Source organism: Colobus angolensis, unplaced genomic scaffold, assembly GCF_000951035.1.
Source record: "Colobus angolensis palliatus isolate OR3802 unplaced genomic scaffold, Cang.pa_1.0 Scaffold231, whole genome shotgun sequence".
In the NCBI taxonomy this organism is placed as follows: domain Eukaryota; kingdom Metazoa; phylum Chordata; class Mammalia; order Primates; family Cercopithecidae; genus Colobus; species Colobus angolensis.
The window spans coordinates 3,809,290-3,829,281 of record NW_012115500.1 but is presented as its reverse complement, the minus strand read 5'-3'; the positions used below and the strand labels follow the sequence as shown (position 1 = coordinate 3,829,281).

General features: G+C 41.1%; 1 protein-coding gene across 5 annotated transcripts in view; it reads right to left on the bottom strand.

Moving 5' to 3' along the window:
• Window positions 1–18,500, bottom strand: part of TPD52L1 (tumor protein D52-like 1) — a 104,449-nt gene extending 85,949 nt beyond the window's left edge. For all 5 annotated transcript variants that reach the window (XM_011944463.1, XM_011944464.1, XM_011944466.1 and 2 more), the window contains exon 1: window positions 18,193–18,500. In XM_011944463.1, coding sequence (XP_011799853.1) covers window positions 18,193–18,211 — 19 coding nt within the window. In that variant the 5' untranslated portion in view covers window positions 18,212–18,500. The remainder of the gene's footprint in view (window positions 1–18,192) is intronic.
• Window positions 18,501–19,992: the final 1,492 nt, after the last annotated feature.

Below are 19,992 nucleotides of genomic sequence, written 5' to 3'. Positions count from 1 at the left end.
AAGGAAGGAAGGAAGGAAGGAAGGAAGGAAGGAAGGAAGGAAGGAAGGAAGGAGGAAAGGAAAGGAAAGGAAGGCAAGAAAGAAAGAGAGGGAAGGCGGGAGGCAGGGAAGGAGGGAAGGAGGCAGCGGGGGAAGGGTACCATTTTAAATAGAGGGGCCATGACAGACCATCACCAATATTTGCAGATCCGAAGGCAAAGCAAGAGCACAAAGAAAAATATACATCCCATCCTCTCCTCCCACACAGAGCCCTGCCCCATGTTAGCTCTTGAATGCTGCTGCATAACAAATGACCAGAGTTAGCTACTTAAAACAACACACGTTTATTATCTCAGGGTTTCTGTGGATCAGAAATCCCGGCATAGCTTAGCTGGGTCCTCTGCCCAGGGTCTCATGAAGCTGCAATCAAAGTGTCAGCCATACTGCACTCTCATCTAGAGGCTGGACAGGAGGAGAACTGTTTCAAGGCTCATGCAGACTGTTGGCAGAACTCACTTTCTGGCAGCACAAAACTAAAGAAGCAGGTTTTTGTTGCCTTCCTTACATCCTAAAAGACACCAGTTTCTAGAAGCTGCCCACAGTTCCTGGTCATGTGGGTTTCTCCAACTCAACTGTTTACTTCATCAACCCACAAGGAGGGCCTCAGCTCCAGTCTGCTAAAACGAAGTCTTATTAATGTAATGTAATCATGGGAGTTACATCCCATCAGTTTGTCATATTCTATTGGTTGGAAGCAAGTTACTGTCTTGCCCACAGTCTAACTAGGGAGATTATACAAGAATATCAATAACAGAAGCTGGAAATCACTGGGTGTCACCTTAGGGTCTGTCTGCCACAAGCATTGATAGGCACCTTATGCACATGTATGTGGATAACCTAGTCTGTTGAGTGGGCATCATATCACCAAACATAAGTGGGCATCAGAATCTCCTAGAGTGCATGTTAAAACACAAATGGTTCATTCTCAAAGTTTCTGATTTGGTAGAAACAGAAATGGGTGGGGCCTAAGAATCTGCATTTCTAACAAGTTCCTCCAGGTGAAGCTAATGATGCTGGTCAAGGAATCACAACTGAGAACTAGTTTCCTAGCCTGTATGTTCAAGCTACTTTCATTGCCACCCCCAAAGTCAGTCAGCCCTTGGTCATCTCTTGGGGTGAGGAACACACATTCTGGCAGCATAGTCTGCCCATGAAAGGCTCATGGACACCTGGTAACACACTCAGGGTTGTTTGGATACGGGATTCTGAAGTCTCAGATACCCAGAGCATGGTCTAGAAGAGGAGGCACAGGTTCTACGTGAGCCTACAAGCTGCTCACTCTAAACAAAGGCTCAGCCAGAAGAGGGATAAAGTGGGGCTCTCTAAAACCAAAGGCTCTGAACAGGTGTCAGAAATGTGAAGGGTCAGAATTTTACCCTATTTGCAAGCCAAGACATTAGCCTGCCAGTTTCATGGATGTTGGCAGAAGACACAAGACTTCCGGGTCATAGACAAAAGACAACTTATTACTCACAGCAATAGCAGTAGCCAGAGAAACATCCTTGTTCTAGTTCTCTGAGCCTCAATTCCAAAAGGATGATGTGACAAGGGCCAGGTATTACCTGTTCATGCAGTCTGGTGTGTTACTGGAGAGTAACACGGAGATTAGGAAACCCCGATTTATATGAGAGCTACTAGCAAATCTGCCCAACATCTGGTCTTTATCACCTTTATTATCCTGGACAGTAAATAAATCTGCCCCTAAGAGAGAAAGTTTCTATTTTTCAAGGCTACACAATAGCCCCTATACAACCTAATCTCAGTGTTTGCTAACTCCAGTGTTACTCTCCTGTAACACACCTGACTGCATTAATAGGCAACACCTGCCCCTTGTCACATCATCCTTTTGGAATTGAGCCTCAGAGAACTGGTAGAATGACGTTACTGTGGCTACTGCTATTGCTGTGAGTAACATGCAAACATCTGGAAAAGAGAATCCAGGGAAAATTATCTGTTCATACCTTTGATCAGAAGACGTGTTGTGCAGAAACTTGACAAAACCCAGGGATAGCTGTCTGTCCCAACAGATCTGGGTCCAGTTGCCAGATCTAAGGGTGATAGTGACCAGCAATATTTAGGTAAGAAACCAAAGAAGGTGAGGAAACAGGCCCAGAAGACATCTGAGGAAGCGTTTTGAAGAAGAGGGATTAATAAACTCAAAGGCTCCTAAGAGGAAGTGAAGGGAATTAAGGGAGAGAACACTAGGAAATGAGGTCCAGGAAATAAATGGGGAAGAAGCAAAGGCCATTGTAAGGTCTTTGCCCTTTATTCTGAGTGAACTGAGGAACTACTGGAGAACTTCAAAGGAAGGAGTGTCATGATACACCGTGATTTAGAGAATCACTCTGATTACTATGTTGAGAATGGAGTGAAGCCAGTCCAGGGCCAAGGCAGGGAGAGCTGCTAGGAGACTCCTGCAGTAATGCACATTGGAGATAAGGAAGGCTGGGACCAAGGCAATACCAGCAGAGGTGGTAGGAAGCTGTGCTATCCTGGATACATTTTGAAAGCAGAGCTGGCATGACAGACTGGAAATGGGGTACAATGGGGGGAAAACAAAGCTAAGCTGTGGAGGATAGGTTTTGGGCTTCTGCATTTGAAATGGAGTTGTCATTAACTGAAATCAAGATGAATTTAGGAGGACTAGGGACATTTTGGAGGAGGGCAATGTCAGACATGGTGAGTTCAAGATGTTTATTAGACACTTATGCAGACGCATCATGTAGGCAGTCTGAAGTTGAGAAGCGAGGTCCAGGCAGGAAAAATAAATTTTGGAGTTGTAAGCACATGGATCCAATTCAAAACCATGAGTCATGAGATGGTGAACAGAGCTAGCGTAGATAGAAAGAAGAAGTAGGCCAAGGATGGATCCCTGGGGCAAACCAGCAGCTAGCAAAGGAGCCTGAGAAGAAGGAGAACTGTTCAGTATCCTGAAAACCAAGTGAACAAAGTGCTCTGAGGAGCAGACAGTGGGCAACCCTGCCAAGATATGCTAATAGGTCAATGAAGATGAGCACTGAGAATACAGCACTGGACTTGGTACTTTGAGAGAGAGAGAGAGAAAGGGAGGTGGAAAGGAGTAGAGAGAGGAAGGGGAGGGCACAAAGAAAAAGGGAGTAAGAAAGCGACCACGTGCAAGTGAGTGCTGACTTTCTCTTTTTCCAAATCTAATGGAATCCAAATTCAAGCTATTATATGGGGCCATAACGGGTCCTATTACATTAAACCAAAACATTTATTTTCCTTCAGTTTGGGAGAAGGGATAAAAAGAAAAAATAAAAATCTGAGACGGTCTTGATCCCAGCACTTTGGGAGGCCAAGGCGGGTGAATCAAGAGGTCAAGAGATCGAGACCATCCAACATGGTGAAACCCCATCTCTACTAAAAATACAAAAATTAGCTGGGCGTGGTGGCGGGCGCCTGTAGTCCCAGCTACTCTGGAGACTGGGGTGGGAGAATGGTGTGCACCCAGGAGGAGGAGCTTGCAGTGAGCCAAGATTGTGCCACTGCACTCCAGCCTGGTGACAGAGCAAGACTCCGTCTCAAAAAAACAAAAACAAAAACAAAAAAAACCCTGAGAAGGACAGGACAGAAGCCAGTTCTACAGAGGCAGGTGTAGGACACCATCTGAGAGGAGAGGGGACTGAGAGGAGAGGATATCCCTTGAGGTGGGTCTCAGGATATCATTTGAGGGGAGAGGGGACTGAGAGAAGAGGATATCCCTTGAGGTGGGTCTCAGGATATCATTTGAGGGGAGAGGGTACTGAGAGAAGAGGATACTAAGAAGAGAAGATACCCCTGTGATGGGTCTCAGAATCATCTCAGGGGAGAGGTTACTGAGTCCCTTATGATGGGTCAAGAGTTGAAGAACACTGGCACCAAGTTCTTTCTCTTCCTGAGGCCAGATGTCACAATAAGGTAGGTTTTGTATTTTCATATGTTGTGAATTCCTGGGTCATTGAAAACAAGTATATTTAATAGTAAGTACCCCAAACGTGGGATGAATAATTTTCTACTGTTGCTCTCCATTAGCAAAGGCCGTACAAAGTTCCATTTGTGTCTAATTGAAAGATTTGAGATAGTAAGTGATAAACTGGCAGTGCTTGATAGAACTGATCTATTTTCCCATCACTTAATGAAAGAAGTCACCAACCCCATAACCAAATGAATTTAATTCAAGGTGGCAAATATATTGTGACTTTAATTCTTTTCAAAAGTATGTCTGAATCTCTTTTCAGATGTATGTTTTACGATAGTTTACTGTTACTCAATCCACCCTATTTTTTTTGTTTTTTGTTCTGTGTTTTCAGTACAAGATTTGCTTTGCAAATGCATAAAGTTGCTCACTGCTGAGTATGGGGCTTTCCTACCCTGTGGATGCCACAGTGACTTCTGTAAAGGAGGGGCCAGCGTCTTGGTGTCTTCTCCTACATGTAGGAGGAACTGTAAAGTGCACGTGTTATGCACTGCACGATGTGATCACGCCTTCTGACCGATGAATAGCACTCTCATATTTTCTACGTGCAGGTTTTTTTGAAAATTGTAAAAATTCAAAAATATTTGTAACAATATTTCAAACACTTTCCGAATGTGTATTCTTATTTCTACATGTTCTCTAAATTGTCACGTGAAAATTACAAGTCCTAACCTCAGAATATACTTCCTGCTTTGAAGGCTACTGTTGTTGAGAATGGGCTACAAGAGCCTGGTGGAACATCTCAGAAATGAATGAAGCCACACCAGATACACAGTAGGCCAACAGTAAACAGGTATTTTCCTTTCCAGTAATGCCCTTCATATAGTGGGTAAAATATGAGCAAATGATGAGTGCTGAAAGGGATTAGCATTTTCCATGCCAAAGTATGCCACTTTGCCATAAGAGGTGTTTTTTTGTTGTTTTGTTTTTTTCGAGACAGGGTCTTGCTCTGTCACCCAGGCTGGAGTGCAGTGGGATGAACGCTTCCTAAGCTCAAGTCACCTTCCCACCTTGTCTCTTAAGTAGTGGGACTACAGGTGTGCACTAGCATGTCTGGCTAATTTTTAAACATTATTATTTTTAGTAGAAGTGAGGTCTTGCTATGTTGCCTGGGCTGGTCTTGAGCTCCTGGGTTCAAGCAGTCCTCCTGCCTCAGCCTCCAAAAGTGCTCGAATTACAGGCATGAGCCACCCTACCCAGCACGTAAGAGTTATTTTGAGCTGAAGGCATTTGAGTTCCTGAAATCCTTTATCTGACTAAAAGCAGAGGTTCCCAAAAGAACTCAGCTGTCAGAAATTCCTCCCACTGGGAGCAATTCTTTCTTCTCTTCTAGACATTGTCACAAACTGTCATATCTCCCATCTATTCTCCTAAGGGCCCATTTATATTAAAAAAAAAAAAAATCATTTGCTCTCTCAATATTGCCTTTTCTCCACCTCCCTTTCCTGTAGTAAAATGATACAGAAAATCAAATCTCATCACTCCTTGGGGTATTCATTTCTTTCCATGACACCCTTGTGCAAGTAAAATTTAAAATAAGTAACTTTGTAAGCTTTTTCTTCTGTTAATCTGTCTGCTATAAGTTTAATTCACAGGCTCTTAGGCACTTCACCTAAAAGGGTAGAAAAAAAGTTTTTCCTCCCATCCAATGCTTATGAGAGCCTTCCTATCATTTAAAATAAACTTTACAGGTACTGCAGGTATCTTGTAACTTCCTGTTGCAACCCTGGGATATCTAAAGAGGAATAACAGGAGCCAAGGTCTGTACTTCTTTCCAGGGCTGACATAACCCTTCAGTAAGAAAAAAACATCTTTCCATGATGTCTTTATGTAGAAATGAGTCCATTTTGGAAAACAAAATGTTGGAAAATATTTATAGACAATGAACTATTAGCTCTTTGCTCATTCATGTGAAGGGGAGAAAAATCAGTGAAAAACTACAAATATCCAACCATCAGAGACTTTAAAACTGAAGAGATCTGAAGAGATCTCCTCCCACTACCCCCATCCCAAATTGGCTTTTTCTTTTGAATGAATCAGTTCTGCTTCCGTGAATATGCTTGGGAGATGGTTAAATGAATAAAACATATCCATGTAAACAAGTAATTATAATACTCATGAGGCAATAAAAAGCTTTCTTTTTTTGGGTACTCATTGAAATTAGTCCTTTCAGCCAACATCTAAAGGATACAAATCCTACTTTCTGGAAACAAGCACGCAGATCCTATGACTTATTTATTTTAAAATCCTGAGATTACTGGGTATGGACGAACACCAAATAGAATAACATATTTGAACTATTCCATATTTGAACTGACTTTTCCTAGCAGCTGGTGATAAAATTCTATACTGGTTCTAAGAATTACATGTCATATGACTTTTACAGATCTCTTTAATCTTGAATCAGTTCTCCTTCCATGATCCTTGACAAGACGCTCTTACTATTAATGGACAAAAGAAACGTCTAATTATAAGAAAAATGTATTTCCAAGGAGTTGAAGAGTTTTCTATATTTTAGATATATGTCAGGGAAACTGTAATTTGTATAAGATACAAATAACCGTAGGTAAGTTTGGAGATGAGGTGTAACATATACATGCATTTTTCGTGTGTGGTACATGGTCTGGCTAGAGCAAAGTGCTAGATTTTTGCCTTTTGAGAAAGAAGCAATATGTTGGTGACTAAGGGTATTCTTGGAGATTTGTGGTTTTATTCTGGGAACTTCACTTCCTCTGCATCAAAATGCATCACTTATAAACGATTCACACTGTGAGAAACTGCTTAAAATTCATCTTTCCTTGAGGACCCAAAGCTTCCTTTTAGCCATTTCAAATTCATTAAAATATTCTCCTGCCTTCCCTGGTACATTAACAATGCTTCTCAATTTAATGCATATATTTTAAATCGTTACACTTTATTGCTTAAATATTCAATGAAAAGTGGGATGACAGATGCGAATATCCACATTTTGAGGTCATCTTTTACATGTTCTTAACTGCATAGTAACTCAGTAAATTTTTCTTGTTTTACTTTTTTCTTTTAGTTTTATATATATATATTTGTATATAAATATATACAATTTATATACATATATATTTGTATATAAATGTATACAATTTATATACATATATATAATTTTTTTTTTTTTTAAGAAACAGGAATTTTGCTTAGCCTGGGTTTGAGCTCTGGAGCTCAAGTGATCCCACTGCCTCAGCACCTTGATTAGTTGGGACTATAAGCACTCACCACCATGATCAGCTTAACTCAGTAAATTGAAGAAGTAACTGGGTTTACAGTGTTGTTGGGGACATTTCGCGACAGCAGTAATGGTGAACCTCTGCCTGCATGGAGAGCATGCCAGCTGATCAATGGCTGAGGCAGATGCCCTCTTTTCTGCACTTGCCTCTTCAAACCATGAAAATTCAACACAGAGATGGCTAGAGTAGCTTAAGGACAAATCCATTGATGGCTCATTTTTTTCAACAGTTTTATTAGGTATTTTCTTAAAGTAGATATTGTGCTAATATGATTGGGAGATGGTGAGATGAATAAAACATATTCATGTAAGCAAGTAATTACAATGTTCATGAGGCAATAAAATGCTTTCTTTTTTGGGGTACTCATTGAAATTCGCCCTTTCAGCTAGCACTGAAGAATGCACATTGTGCTTTCTGGAAAGAAGCATGCAGATCTTGTGACTTTTATTTATTTTAAAGTCCTGAGATGACTGAATATGGATGAACACCAAGAGGAATAACATATTTGAACTGACTTTTGTTTGAGCTGGTGATAAAACTCTGTATTGGTTTAAGAATCACAAGTCATGTGATGTTTATAGAATTCTTCTTCTTGAAAACAGAACAAAAATAGCAAGCTGTTGACAAATGAGCATCCTCTACCCGCAACTTGACATGTCACAAGGATTATTCTTAAAGGTCTCCAGTCCCTTTCATATTCCCAGACTTAGACCCTGCCCACATATGAAATGAACTGTACAATTAAATTCTGCCCCTTTAAAGCGTCTTTGCTAGTATAGAAAATAAAGCAAAACCATTATTTAAAACTTTGCACACTGACTGCTTGTGCATACGAAGTACCTATAGAATGGTAATTGAAATCTCAAGGTATGAAGTCAAACTTTCTGATTTCAAATCCCAACTCCAACACTCCCAAGTTGTATGAGTTGGAGAATATTGTGTAACTAGTCTGTCAATCAGTTTCATCATCTGTAAAATCAAAATGTTACCTTCCTTGTGAGTTTGTTATTGTTATTGTAGGTTTTATTTATTTATTTTTTTGAGACAGAGTGTCACTCTGTCACCCAGGCTGGAGTGTAAAGGCATGATCTTGGCTCACTGCAACTTCCGCCTCCTGGGTTCAAGTGATTCTCCTGCCTTAGCCTCCCAAGTAGCTGGAATTACCGGTGCCCACCAGTTAATTTTTGTATTTTCAGTAGAGATGGGGTTTCACCATGTTGATCAGGCTGGTCTTCAACTCCTGACCTCAGGTGATCCGCCCACCTCGGGCTCCCAAAATGCTGGGATTACAAGGGTAAGGCACCATGCCCGGCCTGTTGTATGTATTAAATAACGTTTGGAATTTTTTTTTTTTTTTTTTTAAAGACAGGGTCTTACTTTGTCCAGCCCAGACTAGAGTGCAATGATGCAATCATAGCTCACTGCAACCTCAAACTCCTGGGCTCAAGCAATCCTCCTACCTCAGCCTCCCAAGTAGCTGGGAATACAGGCATGCATCACCACGCCCAATTTATTTATTCCTATTTTTTGTAGAAGCAGAGTTTTGCTATGTTGTCTGGGCTGGTCTTGAACTCCTGGGCTCAAGTGATCCTCCCACCTTGGCCTCCCAAAGTGCCAGGAACCACTGCACCTGGCTAAATAACATGCTTTTTTAAAAAGCGCATGCCATGGTATTTGACATTTGTAAAAACACTAAAATATTATTATCACCCTCAATGTAAATTAGCTCTAATTAGCACTTTAGCACTCAAAAAATCCCACTAGGATGGAAATATGTCCTCTTATTAGTTCTAGGTGTTAACCCACAGGCACAACTCTCAACTCTTTTTTGCCTATCCTCCTGAAAAGATGACACCATGTCAAGTTCATCTTAGCTTCCCCTTTGCACATGTGGCACAGCACACATTAAGGCACAGGGCAATATAGCAGTTAAGTTCATTCTCTGGACCCAATTAAACTTGGAGTTGAATCCTGTCTTCTTCATTTAATTTTTCTGACTCTTAGTTTCCCTGTTTATAAAATGAGTTAAAAGTAAAGGTATTTACCTCATGATGTTATTGTAAGGTTTCGATAAAATAATGGATGCAAAGTTTTCGGCATATGCTAATAAAAGCAACAGCAAACATTTATATACTACTTACCATGTGCTGGGCCCTGCTTTAAGCACTCTGTATGTATTAACATGTTAAATCCCCATGACAATCCTATGATATTGGAGCTATTACTATCTTCACTTTGCATATGTAGAAACCAAGATAGAGAGAAATCAATAACTTGTTCATGGTCATATTAATGGTAGGTAACTTGGCAGAATTAAAATCCAGGCAGTTGACCTTCATCCTGGAATCTTAATCACTATGTCCTTTTCCCTCCCAATAGTATGTGCTTGTCAAATATTTGCTATTACTACAGTAATCAATAAGTATTTGTTAAAATATTTAATGAATCGATATCTGCTGAAGTATTTGTTTATTATTTACTATACATTATTAAGTAGCACATTTTATTATAGACCACAAAAATGGACTCCTTTGCTTACAAGTTTTTGAAGAAATTCTTAGATTCTGCCTACACAGATAATTAATAAAGTGTATACTAGGGAAGGCAATTCAAAATATGTTCCCATGTACTATAATAGCTGCCATTTGTATAATTAGATTTTAAAATAATTTAAAATAAAACAATGGTATATGATTTGTTGCAAATGACTGACTTCATCTAAAATATACATCATCACCTATTTCAAAACCTTTACTTAACTAGGAAATAAAACTACAGGAGGCAACTTTGAAAATAGTATGAATAGTCTTAATAATACTCTTAAAAATCATAAATCAAAATATATAACAGCTTGCTTTCATAGTTTGAGGTTTATTATTATGTTGCCTAAATTGCAATGTAACATTTTAAATATGAAACATAAAATGCAAAATAATTTTTTCCTTGGATAATTTAAGAGTTAGACATACCTCACTGCACTTCACTTTATTGTACTTCACAGATACTGTTATTTTTACAAATTGAAGGTTTATGGCAACCCCAGGTTGTGAAAGTCTATTGGTGCCATTTTTCCAACATGTGCTCATGTCTTGTCTCTGTGTCACGTTTTAGTAACTCTCACAACATTTCAAACTTTTTCATTATTATTATATCTGTTATGGTGATCTGTGATTGGTGATCTTCGATGTTACCATCATAATTGTTTTGGGGAACCATGAACTATGCCCACATAAGATGGTGACCTTAATCAGTAAACCTTGTATGTGTTCTGACTGCTCTGCCAGCCACCCATTTCCCCATCTCTCTCCCTGTCCCTGGCCCTCTCCACTCTCTGAGACACAACAACATTGTTAGTATGACAATTTATCCTATAGTAGTCTCTAAGTATTCAAGTGAAACGTAGAGACACATATCTCTCACCTTAAGTCAAAAGCTAGAAACGATTAAACTTAGCGAGGAAGGCACATTGAAAGCCAAGATAGATCAAAAGCAGGACTCTTGATTCAAGTTGTGAAAGTGAAGGAAAAGTTCTTGAAAGAAACGTAACATGCTATTCCACTGAACACACAAATGATAAGAAAGTGAAATAGACTTATTGCTGATAGGGAGAAAGTCTGAGTGGTCTGGATAGATCAAACCAGCCACAACATTCCTTTAAGTGAAAGCTTAATTCAGAGAAGGTCCTAAGTCTCCTCAATTTATGAAGTCTGAGAGAAATGAGAAAGCTGGGCAAGAAAAGTTGGAAGCTAGCAGAGATTTGTTCATGAGGTTTAACGAAAGAAGTCATCTCAGGTCGGGCATGGTGGCTTATGCCTATAATCCCAGCACTTTGGGAGGCTGAGGCAGGTGGATCACCTTAGGTCAGGAGTTCAAGACCAGTCTGGACAACATGGTGAAACCCCATCTCTACTAAAAGTACAAAAATAAAAAAAAAAATAGCTGGTCATGGTGGCAGGTGCCTGTAATCCCAGCTACTCAGGAGGCTGAGGCAGGAGAATTGCTTGAACCCTGGAGGTGGAGGTTGCAGTGAGCCAAGATCGTGCCACTGCACTCCAGCCTGGGTGACAGAGCAAGACTCCGTCTCAAAGAAAAAAAAAAAGTCATCTCTGTAACATAAAAGTACAAGATGAAGCACCAAGGGCTGATGCCAAAGCTGCAGCAAGCTCTCCAGAAGATCTGGCTAAGATCATTGATGAAAGTGGCTACACTAAAAAACACATTTTCAATATAGATGAAAGAGCTTTACGTTGGAAGAAGATGTCAGCTAGGACTTTTATAGCTAGAGAGGAGGAGTCAATGCTTGGCTTCAAGGCTTCAAAGGACAGGTTGACGCTCTCATTAGGGGCTAATGCAGCTGGTGACTTTAAGTTACATGTTCACTTACTATTTGAAAAATTCTAAGGTCCTTATGAATTATTCTAATTGTAACCAGACACAATGGCTTATGACTATAATCCCAACACTTTGTGAGGCTAAGGCAGGAGGATTGCTTGAGCCTAGGAGTTCAAGGCTTCAGTGAGCTATGATGAGCTCACTGTACTTCAGCCTAGGCAACAGAGCAAGACCCTTCATCTATGAAAATGCAAATACAAATAAATAAATAAGTGTACTAAATCTATAGATTTAGAAAATGTGCTCTATAAATGGAATAACAAAGTCTGGGTAAGTGTTTACAGCATGGTTTATTGAATATTTTAAGTCCACTATTAACACTTACTGCTCAGAAAAAAATATTTCTTTTTGAATACTATTTCTGGTTGATAACACAACTGTATAAGTCCATTCTCATGCTGCTAATAAAGACATACTCGAGAACAGGAAATTTATTTTAAAAAAAAAAAGAGGTTTAATGGACTCACAGTTCCACATGGCTGGGGAGGCCTCACAATCATGATGGAAGGCACGTCTCACATGGTGGCAGGCAAGAGGACATGTTCAGGGTAACTCCCCTTTATAAAACCATCACCTCTCCTGAGACTTATCATCATGAGAACAGCATGGGAAAAACCTGCAGCCATGATTCAATTACCTCCCAGTGGCTCCCTCCCATGACATGTGGGAATTATGGGAGCTACAATTTAAGATGAGATTTGGGTGGGGACACAGCCAAACGATATACATGGTTACCCAAAAGTTCTGATGGAGATGTACAAAGGGATTAACATTGCTAACACACGTCTACTAACATGATATCCACTCTTCAGCTTGTGGATCCAAGAGAAATTCTGACTTTCAAGTCCTATTATTTAAGAAATACATCTCATAAGAATATAGCTGCCATAGATAGTGATTTTTCTGTTGGAACTAGGCAAAGTAAATTGAAAACATTCTGGAAAGGATTCAGCATTCTAGATGTCATTAAGAACATTCGTAATTCATGGGAGGTGGTCAAAATATCAACATTAACAGAAGTTCGGAAGATGTGGACTCCAACCCTCCTAAATAAGTTTGAGGAGTTCAAGATGTCAGTGGAGGAAATGAAGTGCAGGTGTGTTAGAAATAGCAAGAGACCTAGAAGTGGAGCCCGAAGATGTAACTAAATTTATGACATTTTAATCTCACGCTAAAACTTGAATGAATGAGATGTTGCTTCTTATGGATGAGCAAAGGGTGGTTTCTTGAGATGGAATCTACTCACGATGAAGATGTTCACAGCATTGTGGAAATGACAACAAAGGATTTAGGATTATATAAACTTAGTTGATAAAGCAGTGGCAGGGCTTGAGAGGATTGATTCCAATATTGAAAGAAGTTCTACCGCAGATAAAATGCTACCAAACAGCATTACATGCAATATATAAATCTTCTTGAAAGGAATAGTCAATCTATGTGACAAACGTCCTTGTTGTCTTACTTTAATAAATTGCCACAGCCACCTCAGCCTTCAGCAACCACCATCTGGATCAGTCAGCAGCCATCGATATCCAGGCAAGACCCTCCACCAGTAAGACAGTTATCACTCAGTGAAGGCACAAATGATCATTAACAATTTTTAGCAAAAAGGATCTTTTACATAAAGGTATGTACCTTTTCTTAGATATCATGCTATTGCACATTTAGTAAACTACAGTATACTATAAACATAACTTTTATATGCACTAGAAAACCAAAAAACTTGTGTGACTCGCTGTATTCCAATATTCACTTCTTTGGGGTAATCTGGAACTGAACCCACACTATCTCCAAAGTATGCCTGTATAAGAGACTGAATATGCTGCTGTTTGGCAGAGGGAAGAACGGTTCTTTTATTGTTTTATATCAAAATGTCATACTTCCTTTACAAAGCAATAATTTGTTTTCCATGCAATATCAATAAAAGTAATGTGATTATATTCATTTTTCTAGAGCCTCATCCCTTGCTTCCTTTTCTCTTCTTATCCTCATTTATTTTCTTTCATCTATTTTTAATTTACATTATCTTGTTGCATTTCAAGTATCCATATAAACTGCCTTATGTACTTCCTGAAACAAGAGACAATTATACAAATGTTCTGTGAGCAAAGTACAATGAAAGGTATATATGACATTTTCATTTAAAGGACTTTTCATTAAAGGACAGTACAATGAATCTGATGTTTATTGCTTTATTTCATTCATGGACATCTGAGAATCTTCTTGAGTGGATGTCTGAATATAAAAAATAATTATTATACTAAACTGAATAATGGCTCCTAAATATATCCTAACTCCTGGAACCTGGAAATGTTACCTTGTGTGGAAAAGAGTCTTTTGCAGATGTGATTAAGTTAAAGGTCTGAGAGAGAGAGAGAGAGAGAGAGAGATTATCCTGGATTATCCAGGTAGGCGCTACATGAAATCACAAGTGTTCTTATAAGAGAGAGGCAGAGGGAGGTTTGACACTAATAGAAGAGAAGCAGTGTAACCGTGGAGGCAGAGAGATTGGAGCGATGCAGCCTGAGCAGGTCGGCAGCCACCAGAAGCTGAAAGAGGCAAAGACCTCCAGGGAAGGGCAGCCCTGCCGATACCTTGATTTCAGCCTAGTGAGAGTGATTTTGGAATTCTAACCTTCAAACTATGAGACAGTACATTTTTATTGTTTTAAGCCCAAAGTTTGTGGTAATTTTTACAGTGGCAATGAGAAACTAACACAGTTATTAATCTGAATATATGCAAATGTTAAAAAGAGACAGTTTTCCTTCTAACATTAAAGACATTGGGAAAGGCAAAAACAACAAAGTTATTTCCATTTAGAATAATAAAATATTGAAGGGTAGTTTAAAAGGATCAGGAAGTTTTTATGTTAAAGGACTACCATATGTTTCAGGAAAATGCTGCATTTCTAACCCAGTTCCCTCTCTAACACATCAATTATCTTAAAGCAAAATTATCTGGTACCAGTGGAAAGCAAATAGGAATGCCATTCTCCTGTGGACGTCTCTCTCCACATTCTTTTCCAGCCCTCCTCAGTGAACCGCTCCACTCATAATCCCACTTCCTGTTTTCTGTCCTACCACTTCCCCTGAAAGTCCTCTTGTTCTGCTGGAAGTAGTCTATTACTTTACAAAGCCAAAGAACACATTTGCATAATTTCACTTATGGGAAAGTTTCTAGCGCACTAAGTTGCTGCACTTCCTGAGCTGTATGGGCGAATCATGTCCATAACACCTTGGTGGCTTCCTGGACAATATGAGGTACAACTCATCAGCACCTGCCTGCTTAACCTCACTCATCTTTACCTGTCTCTAGATTAGCAGGCAGAAAGGTAAGCCATCTCCGCTCTAGATAGTTCTAAAATAAACTGTGCCGAAGGTGGAAACTTACACTTTGAAAGTCACAGAACTGTCTTATCTGGAATCTAAGAGGGAAATCATTCATTTAGCCAGGAAAATGTGCAAGTGGAAAAAAAGATTGATCTTTAATATATGCTATAAACAGTGTGTGAGAAGGTTTTTCTTAAAGAACTCAATATGTCTGCTTTCTAAATAACAAAAACTCTGAAAATGAAAATCTTAAAATGCTAGGCAAATGAAGATTTAAGAGGTAAGTATCTTCCATTTGATTGTACAAGTAGGAAGCTGAGGACATCCTTGACACTGCCCTCCTTCACATTCAATCCAATTTTGACTTTTCTTAAGTTTTTTTGTTGTTGTTGTTCTTGTTCTCTTTCTGTTTATCTTTTTTTTTTTTGAGACAGTCTTGCCCTCTCACCCAAGTTGGAGTGCAGTGGTATAATCACAGCTCATGGCTGCCTCGACCTGCTGGGCTCAGGTGATCCTCCCACCTCAACCTCCCAAATGGCTGGGATACAACACGCACCACCACACCGGGCTAATTTTTGTATTTTTTTGTGACAGGGTTTCACCATGTTGCCCAGGCCAGTCTCAAACTCCTGGGCTCAAAAGAATCTGTCTCCTCCAGCCTCCCAAAGTGCTGGAATTACAGGTGTGGCTGGCCTTTTTGGTCTTTTTTTTTTTGAGACAAGGTCTCACTCTTGTCCAGACTAGAGTACAGTGATGGGATTTTGGCTCACTGTAGCCTCAAACTTCTGATCTCAAGCAATCCTCCCACTCCAGCCTTCCAAGTAGCTAGGCCTACAGGCACATGCTACCACACTCAGCGAATTTTGTTTATGTTTTTGTAGAGATGAGGTCTCTCTATGCTGTCCAGGCTGGTCTTGAACTCCTGGACTCTAAGTGATCCTCCTACCTTGGCCTCCCAAAGTGCTGGGATTACAGGTGTAAGCCACTGCACCTGGCCTCTTATTTCTTAAATCTGTTCACTTTTCTCATATCCATTTGCCTCTTTACTAGTCCTCTTTACACCCAAAGATTCCATCCAGTCATGAGGGGAAAGGAAGGGCACCACAGGGCAGCTGGAGATCCAGGGGGGTACTGAAGTTTACCTTTCCTCCAAAAGTCATAAGCTTTGAGTGAGAATGAGTCCCTCACAGCATCAACTTTGCTACTTTTTACCTATCTGGCTGTAAACAAGGAATTTATTAAAAAGTCATGGCAATACTTTTGCCACAATCTAATACCTTCCATGCTTGTTTCCTCTCTGTAGAATGGGGATGAGAACATGAACTACCTCATGGGACTGCTGTGCACAGGAAATGAGTCCATCAACACATGCAAAGCACAAAGAACAGAGACAGGCACACAATAAACAATCTGCTCTTCTGATTATTGCATACTAGGGTTATAGTTTTTCAGGCTCTCACTGCACTATGAGGCCCTTTCTTAGCATTAGCATGCAGTGATTTTACATGTTATTTTTCAAATAGCTATCAAATTAATACCTGTCTCTTCCTCTACTGCAAATTTTATGAAGCAGATACCAAGTCTGTCTTTGCTCTTCTTAGCACAGTGCTTGGCAAAGGAAAGCACTGAAATATTTGTTAAGTAAATCTTGGAACTAAAGCAAAGCAGTAAAGCAAACCAGTGACACCAGTGGTTACCAGTCTGTAGTTTCGGATGTCTTCAGAAGTTGTATGAATGTTTCCCATCTGCTACAGTTCTTCTCCAACCTCACTAATAGAATTACCCCGGAAGCTTTCAAATATACCCATGTTCAGGCTCCAAAGATTCCAGTTTGATTGGGATGGATGGGGTTGGCCAAGGCCAGTATTGAAGACTCTCTAAATTCTAATAATCTGCAAGTCAGGTTGGAAAGCTCCGGTGCTGCTCCCATCAGCTTCAGTTCTGGTGTGAAGGCCTCCAACCTGACCTCTGCTTTTGAATTTGACCAACAGCCCGCACCCTCGGTTGAATTATCCTTTCCTGTCTACATAATAGAGGAAAGAATATGGGTAGCGGCAGCTTTATGGGCAGGACCTAGGCGAATGGAACAAACGAGTAAGGTTCGTGCTGTTCAAACAATTGTAATCCTGGCAGCAAACCTGTTGGGCGACTCCAGGCCCACGCACTCGCCAACCCACACTCATTCAGGGCATTCTGCCCCTAGAGGGCGAGCGCATCAGGTCATGAACCTCTTTTTTTTTTTTTTTTTAAATGGGATTTTATTTATATTAAGAGCCAACACAAAGTTTCCTACAGTGTAAAAGAGTGGTGGCGATGACTGCCTTAAAGGCTGAACTCCGCAAGCCATACCTTCTGGGCGTTGCTCCCCAAGGTAGATCACTGAGTCCGTTTCCTTCCCAGCTGTCTCTCGCTCCACATCCGCCCACCTCTGCTCCTTTCCACGGTCCGTTTACCCCCATTCTTGAACGGTGCCATCGGAATTCCCCAACATTGTTCAAGTGTGACCCCAAGATATGAGGCCGCCCTTCGTGAAGCCACCGCAGGTTCCTCCAGCGGGCAGCCCCGGGAGCGTGCCAGGGACCCCGCGCGCCACGGGAGGCAGAGGTCGCGCCCTGATCGCGGGAAACCGGGACTCATGTGTGGATCTGCTGGAGGTCAAGGGGCCGGTAACGTTCACCTGGCCTCCAAAGGCAGGTCCCTGCACGGGAAGCCTCTGGCGTAGCCGGGCTGCGGAGCCACCCCCTCGGCTGACGATCCCCTCATTCCCTAATTTGGGACCCACAAGCCGCGAGTCCACGGCCCTGGGCGAAAAGAGTCACATTCCCTCCCCACTCCCTCAAGGGAAAAGGAGCGAAACACGCTTTCCGGACCCGGCACAACAGGTCCTTTGGACACCCGCGAGGTTGGGAAGGCCGGGGGCGACTGGCTGCGGAAGAGGGTAGAGCATTCCACCGGCGCATTTCCTGAGGAGGGGCCTCTCCACTTACAGATCCCCCGTCACTTTACTGATCCCCAAACCCACAGCAAATCCTGAGTTTGGTGAGCAGGCATTATACCGAAGGCGCGGGTGGGAGTGGAGTTCTAGACGCGTAGCATGCCACCAGTCTGTTCTGTCCGAGAGCTAAGTTAGGAGGTGCAGGAAGAGAGCAGTTATGCGCGCCCCAGGACCTGACTCTCGGGGCGATCGGCGTCCACTCACCTTGTGCCTGCGCCTCCATGGTGGCTGACTTCGAGCTGAGGGCGGCGGGGACACCCCGGTGCTTCCCAGAGCAGATGGCAGCTGTGCTCAGCCTCAGAACGCAGCTGGCCCCGCCGCTCTCTCCCACTCCTGGCACGCGTGTCTCGAGCGCTGCGCGGAGGGGGTTGGGGACGCAGGCAGCAGCCACTGGCCGCTTCTGGTTACCTCCGCCCCTTCCAGTCCACCTGGCCCAAACCAAGCTGGAAAGAGCTCGCCGCTGGGCGCCACCTGCCGGCGCTCTGCACAGCGGGCGGAAGGCACCCACTCCCGGCGCTGTACGGACATACCGCAGAGATATTGCAGATTAGGTTCCAGACCCCCGCAATAAAGCGAGTATTGCAACAAAACGAGTAGCACTAATTTTTCGGTTTCCTAATGCATATAAAAGTTACGTTTACACTATGTGTAGTCTATTAAGTATGCAATAGCATGATGTCTAAAATGAGCAATGTACATACCTTAATTTAAAAAGATATTTTATTTTTAAAAAATGTTAAAGATCATCTTTACCTAATGGGAATCTTTTTGTTGGTGGAGGGCATTGCTTGGATGTTGATGGCTGCTGACTGATCCTGGTGGTGATTGCTGAAGGCTGGAATAGCTGTGTCAATTTCTTAAAATGGGACAACAATGAAGTTTGCTGCATCAATTGACTCTTCCTTTTATGAAAGATTTTTCTGCACCATGCAATGCTGGTTGATAGCATTTTATCCACAATATAACTTTTTGCAAAATTGGAGTCAATCATCTCAAACTCTGCCATTGCTTTATCAACTAACTGTATATAATTATAAATCTTTTGCTGTCATTTCAACAATGCTGTGAACAACTTCACAGGAGTAGATTCTATCTCAAGTGACCACTTTCTTGGCTTGTCTATAAGAAGCAACTCCTCAACCATTCAAGTTTTATGAAATTGAGCAATTTAGTCATATATTCAGGCTCCACTTGTAATTCTAATTCTCTTGCTCTTTCTACCACACCTGCAATTACTTCCTGCTTTGAAGTTTGAACCCCCAAAGTCATTCAGGAAGGTTGGAACCAACTTCTTCCAAACTCCTGTTAATGTTGACTTTTTGATCTCCTCCCATGAATTACGAGTGTTCTTAATGGCATCTAGAATGGTGAATCTTTTCCAGAAGGTTATCAATTTACTTTGCCCAGATCCAACAGAAGAATCACTATTTATGGCAGCTATATCCTTACAAAATTTATATCTCAAATAATAAGGCTTGAAAGTTAAAATTACTCCTTTATTCATGGGCCGCAAGATGGGTGTTGTTTTGCCAGGCAGGAAAACAACATTAATCTCTTCTTACATCTCCATCAACTCCTGAGTGACAAAGTATGACATTAACCAGCAATAATAATTTGAAAGAAACTTTTTTTTGAGCAGTAGGTCTTAATAGTGGACTTAAAAGTTCAATAAACCATGCTGTAAACAGATGTGCTATCATTCAAGTTTTGTTGTTCCATTTATAGAGCACAGGCGGAATATATTTAGCGTAATTCTTAAGGGCTCTAAAATTTTCAGAATGGTAAATGAGCATTGGCTTCAGTGTAAAGTCACCAGCTACTTTTGCCCCTAACAAGAGAGTCAGTTTGTCCTTTGAAGCTTTGCAATCAGGTATTGACTTCTTTGTAGCTATGAAAGTCCTTGATAGCATCTTCTTCCAGTACAAGGCTGTTTCATCTGTATTGAAAATGCATTGTTTAGTGTAGCCACCTTCATCAGTGATCTTAGCCAGATCTTCTGGAGAA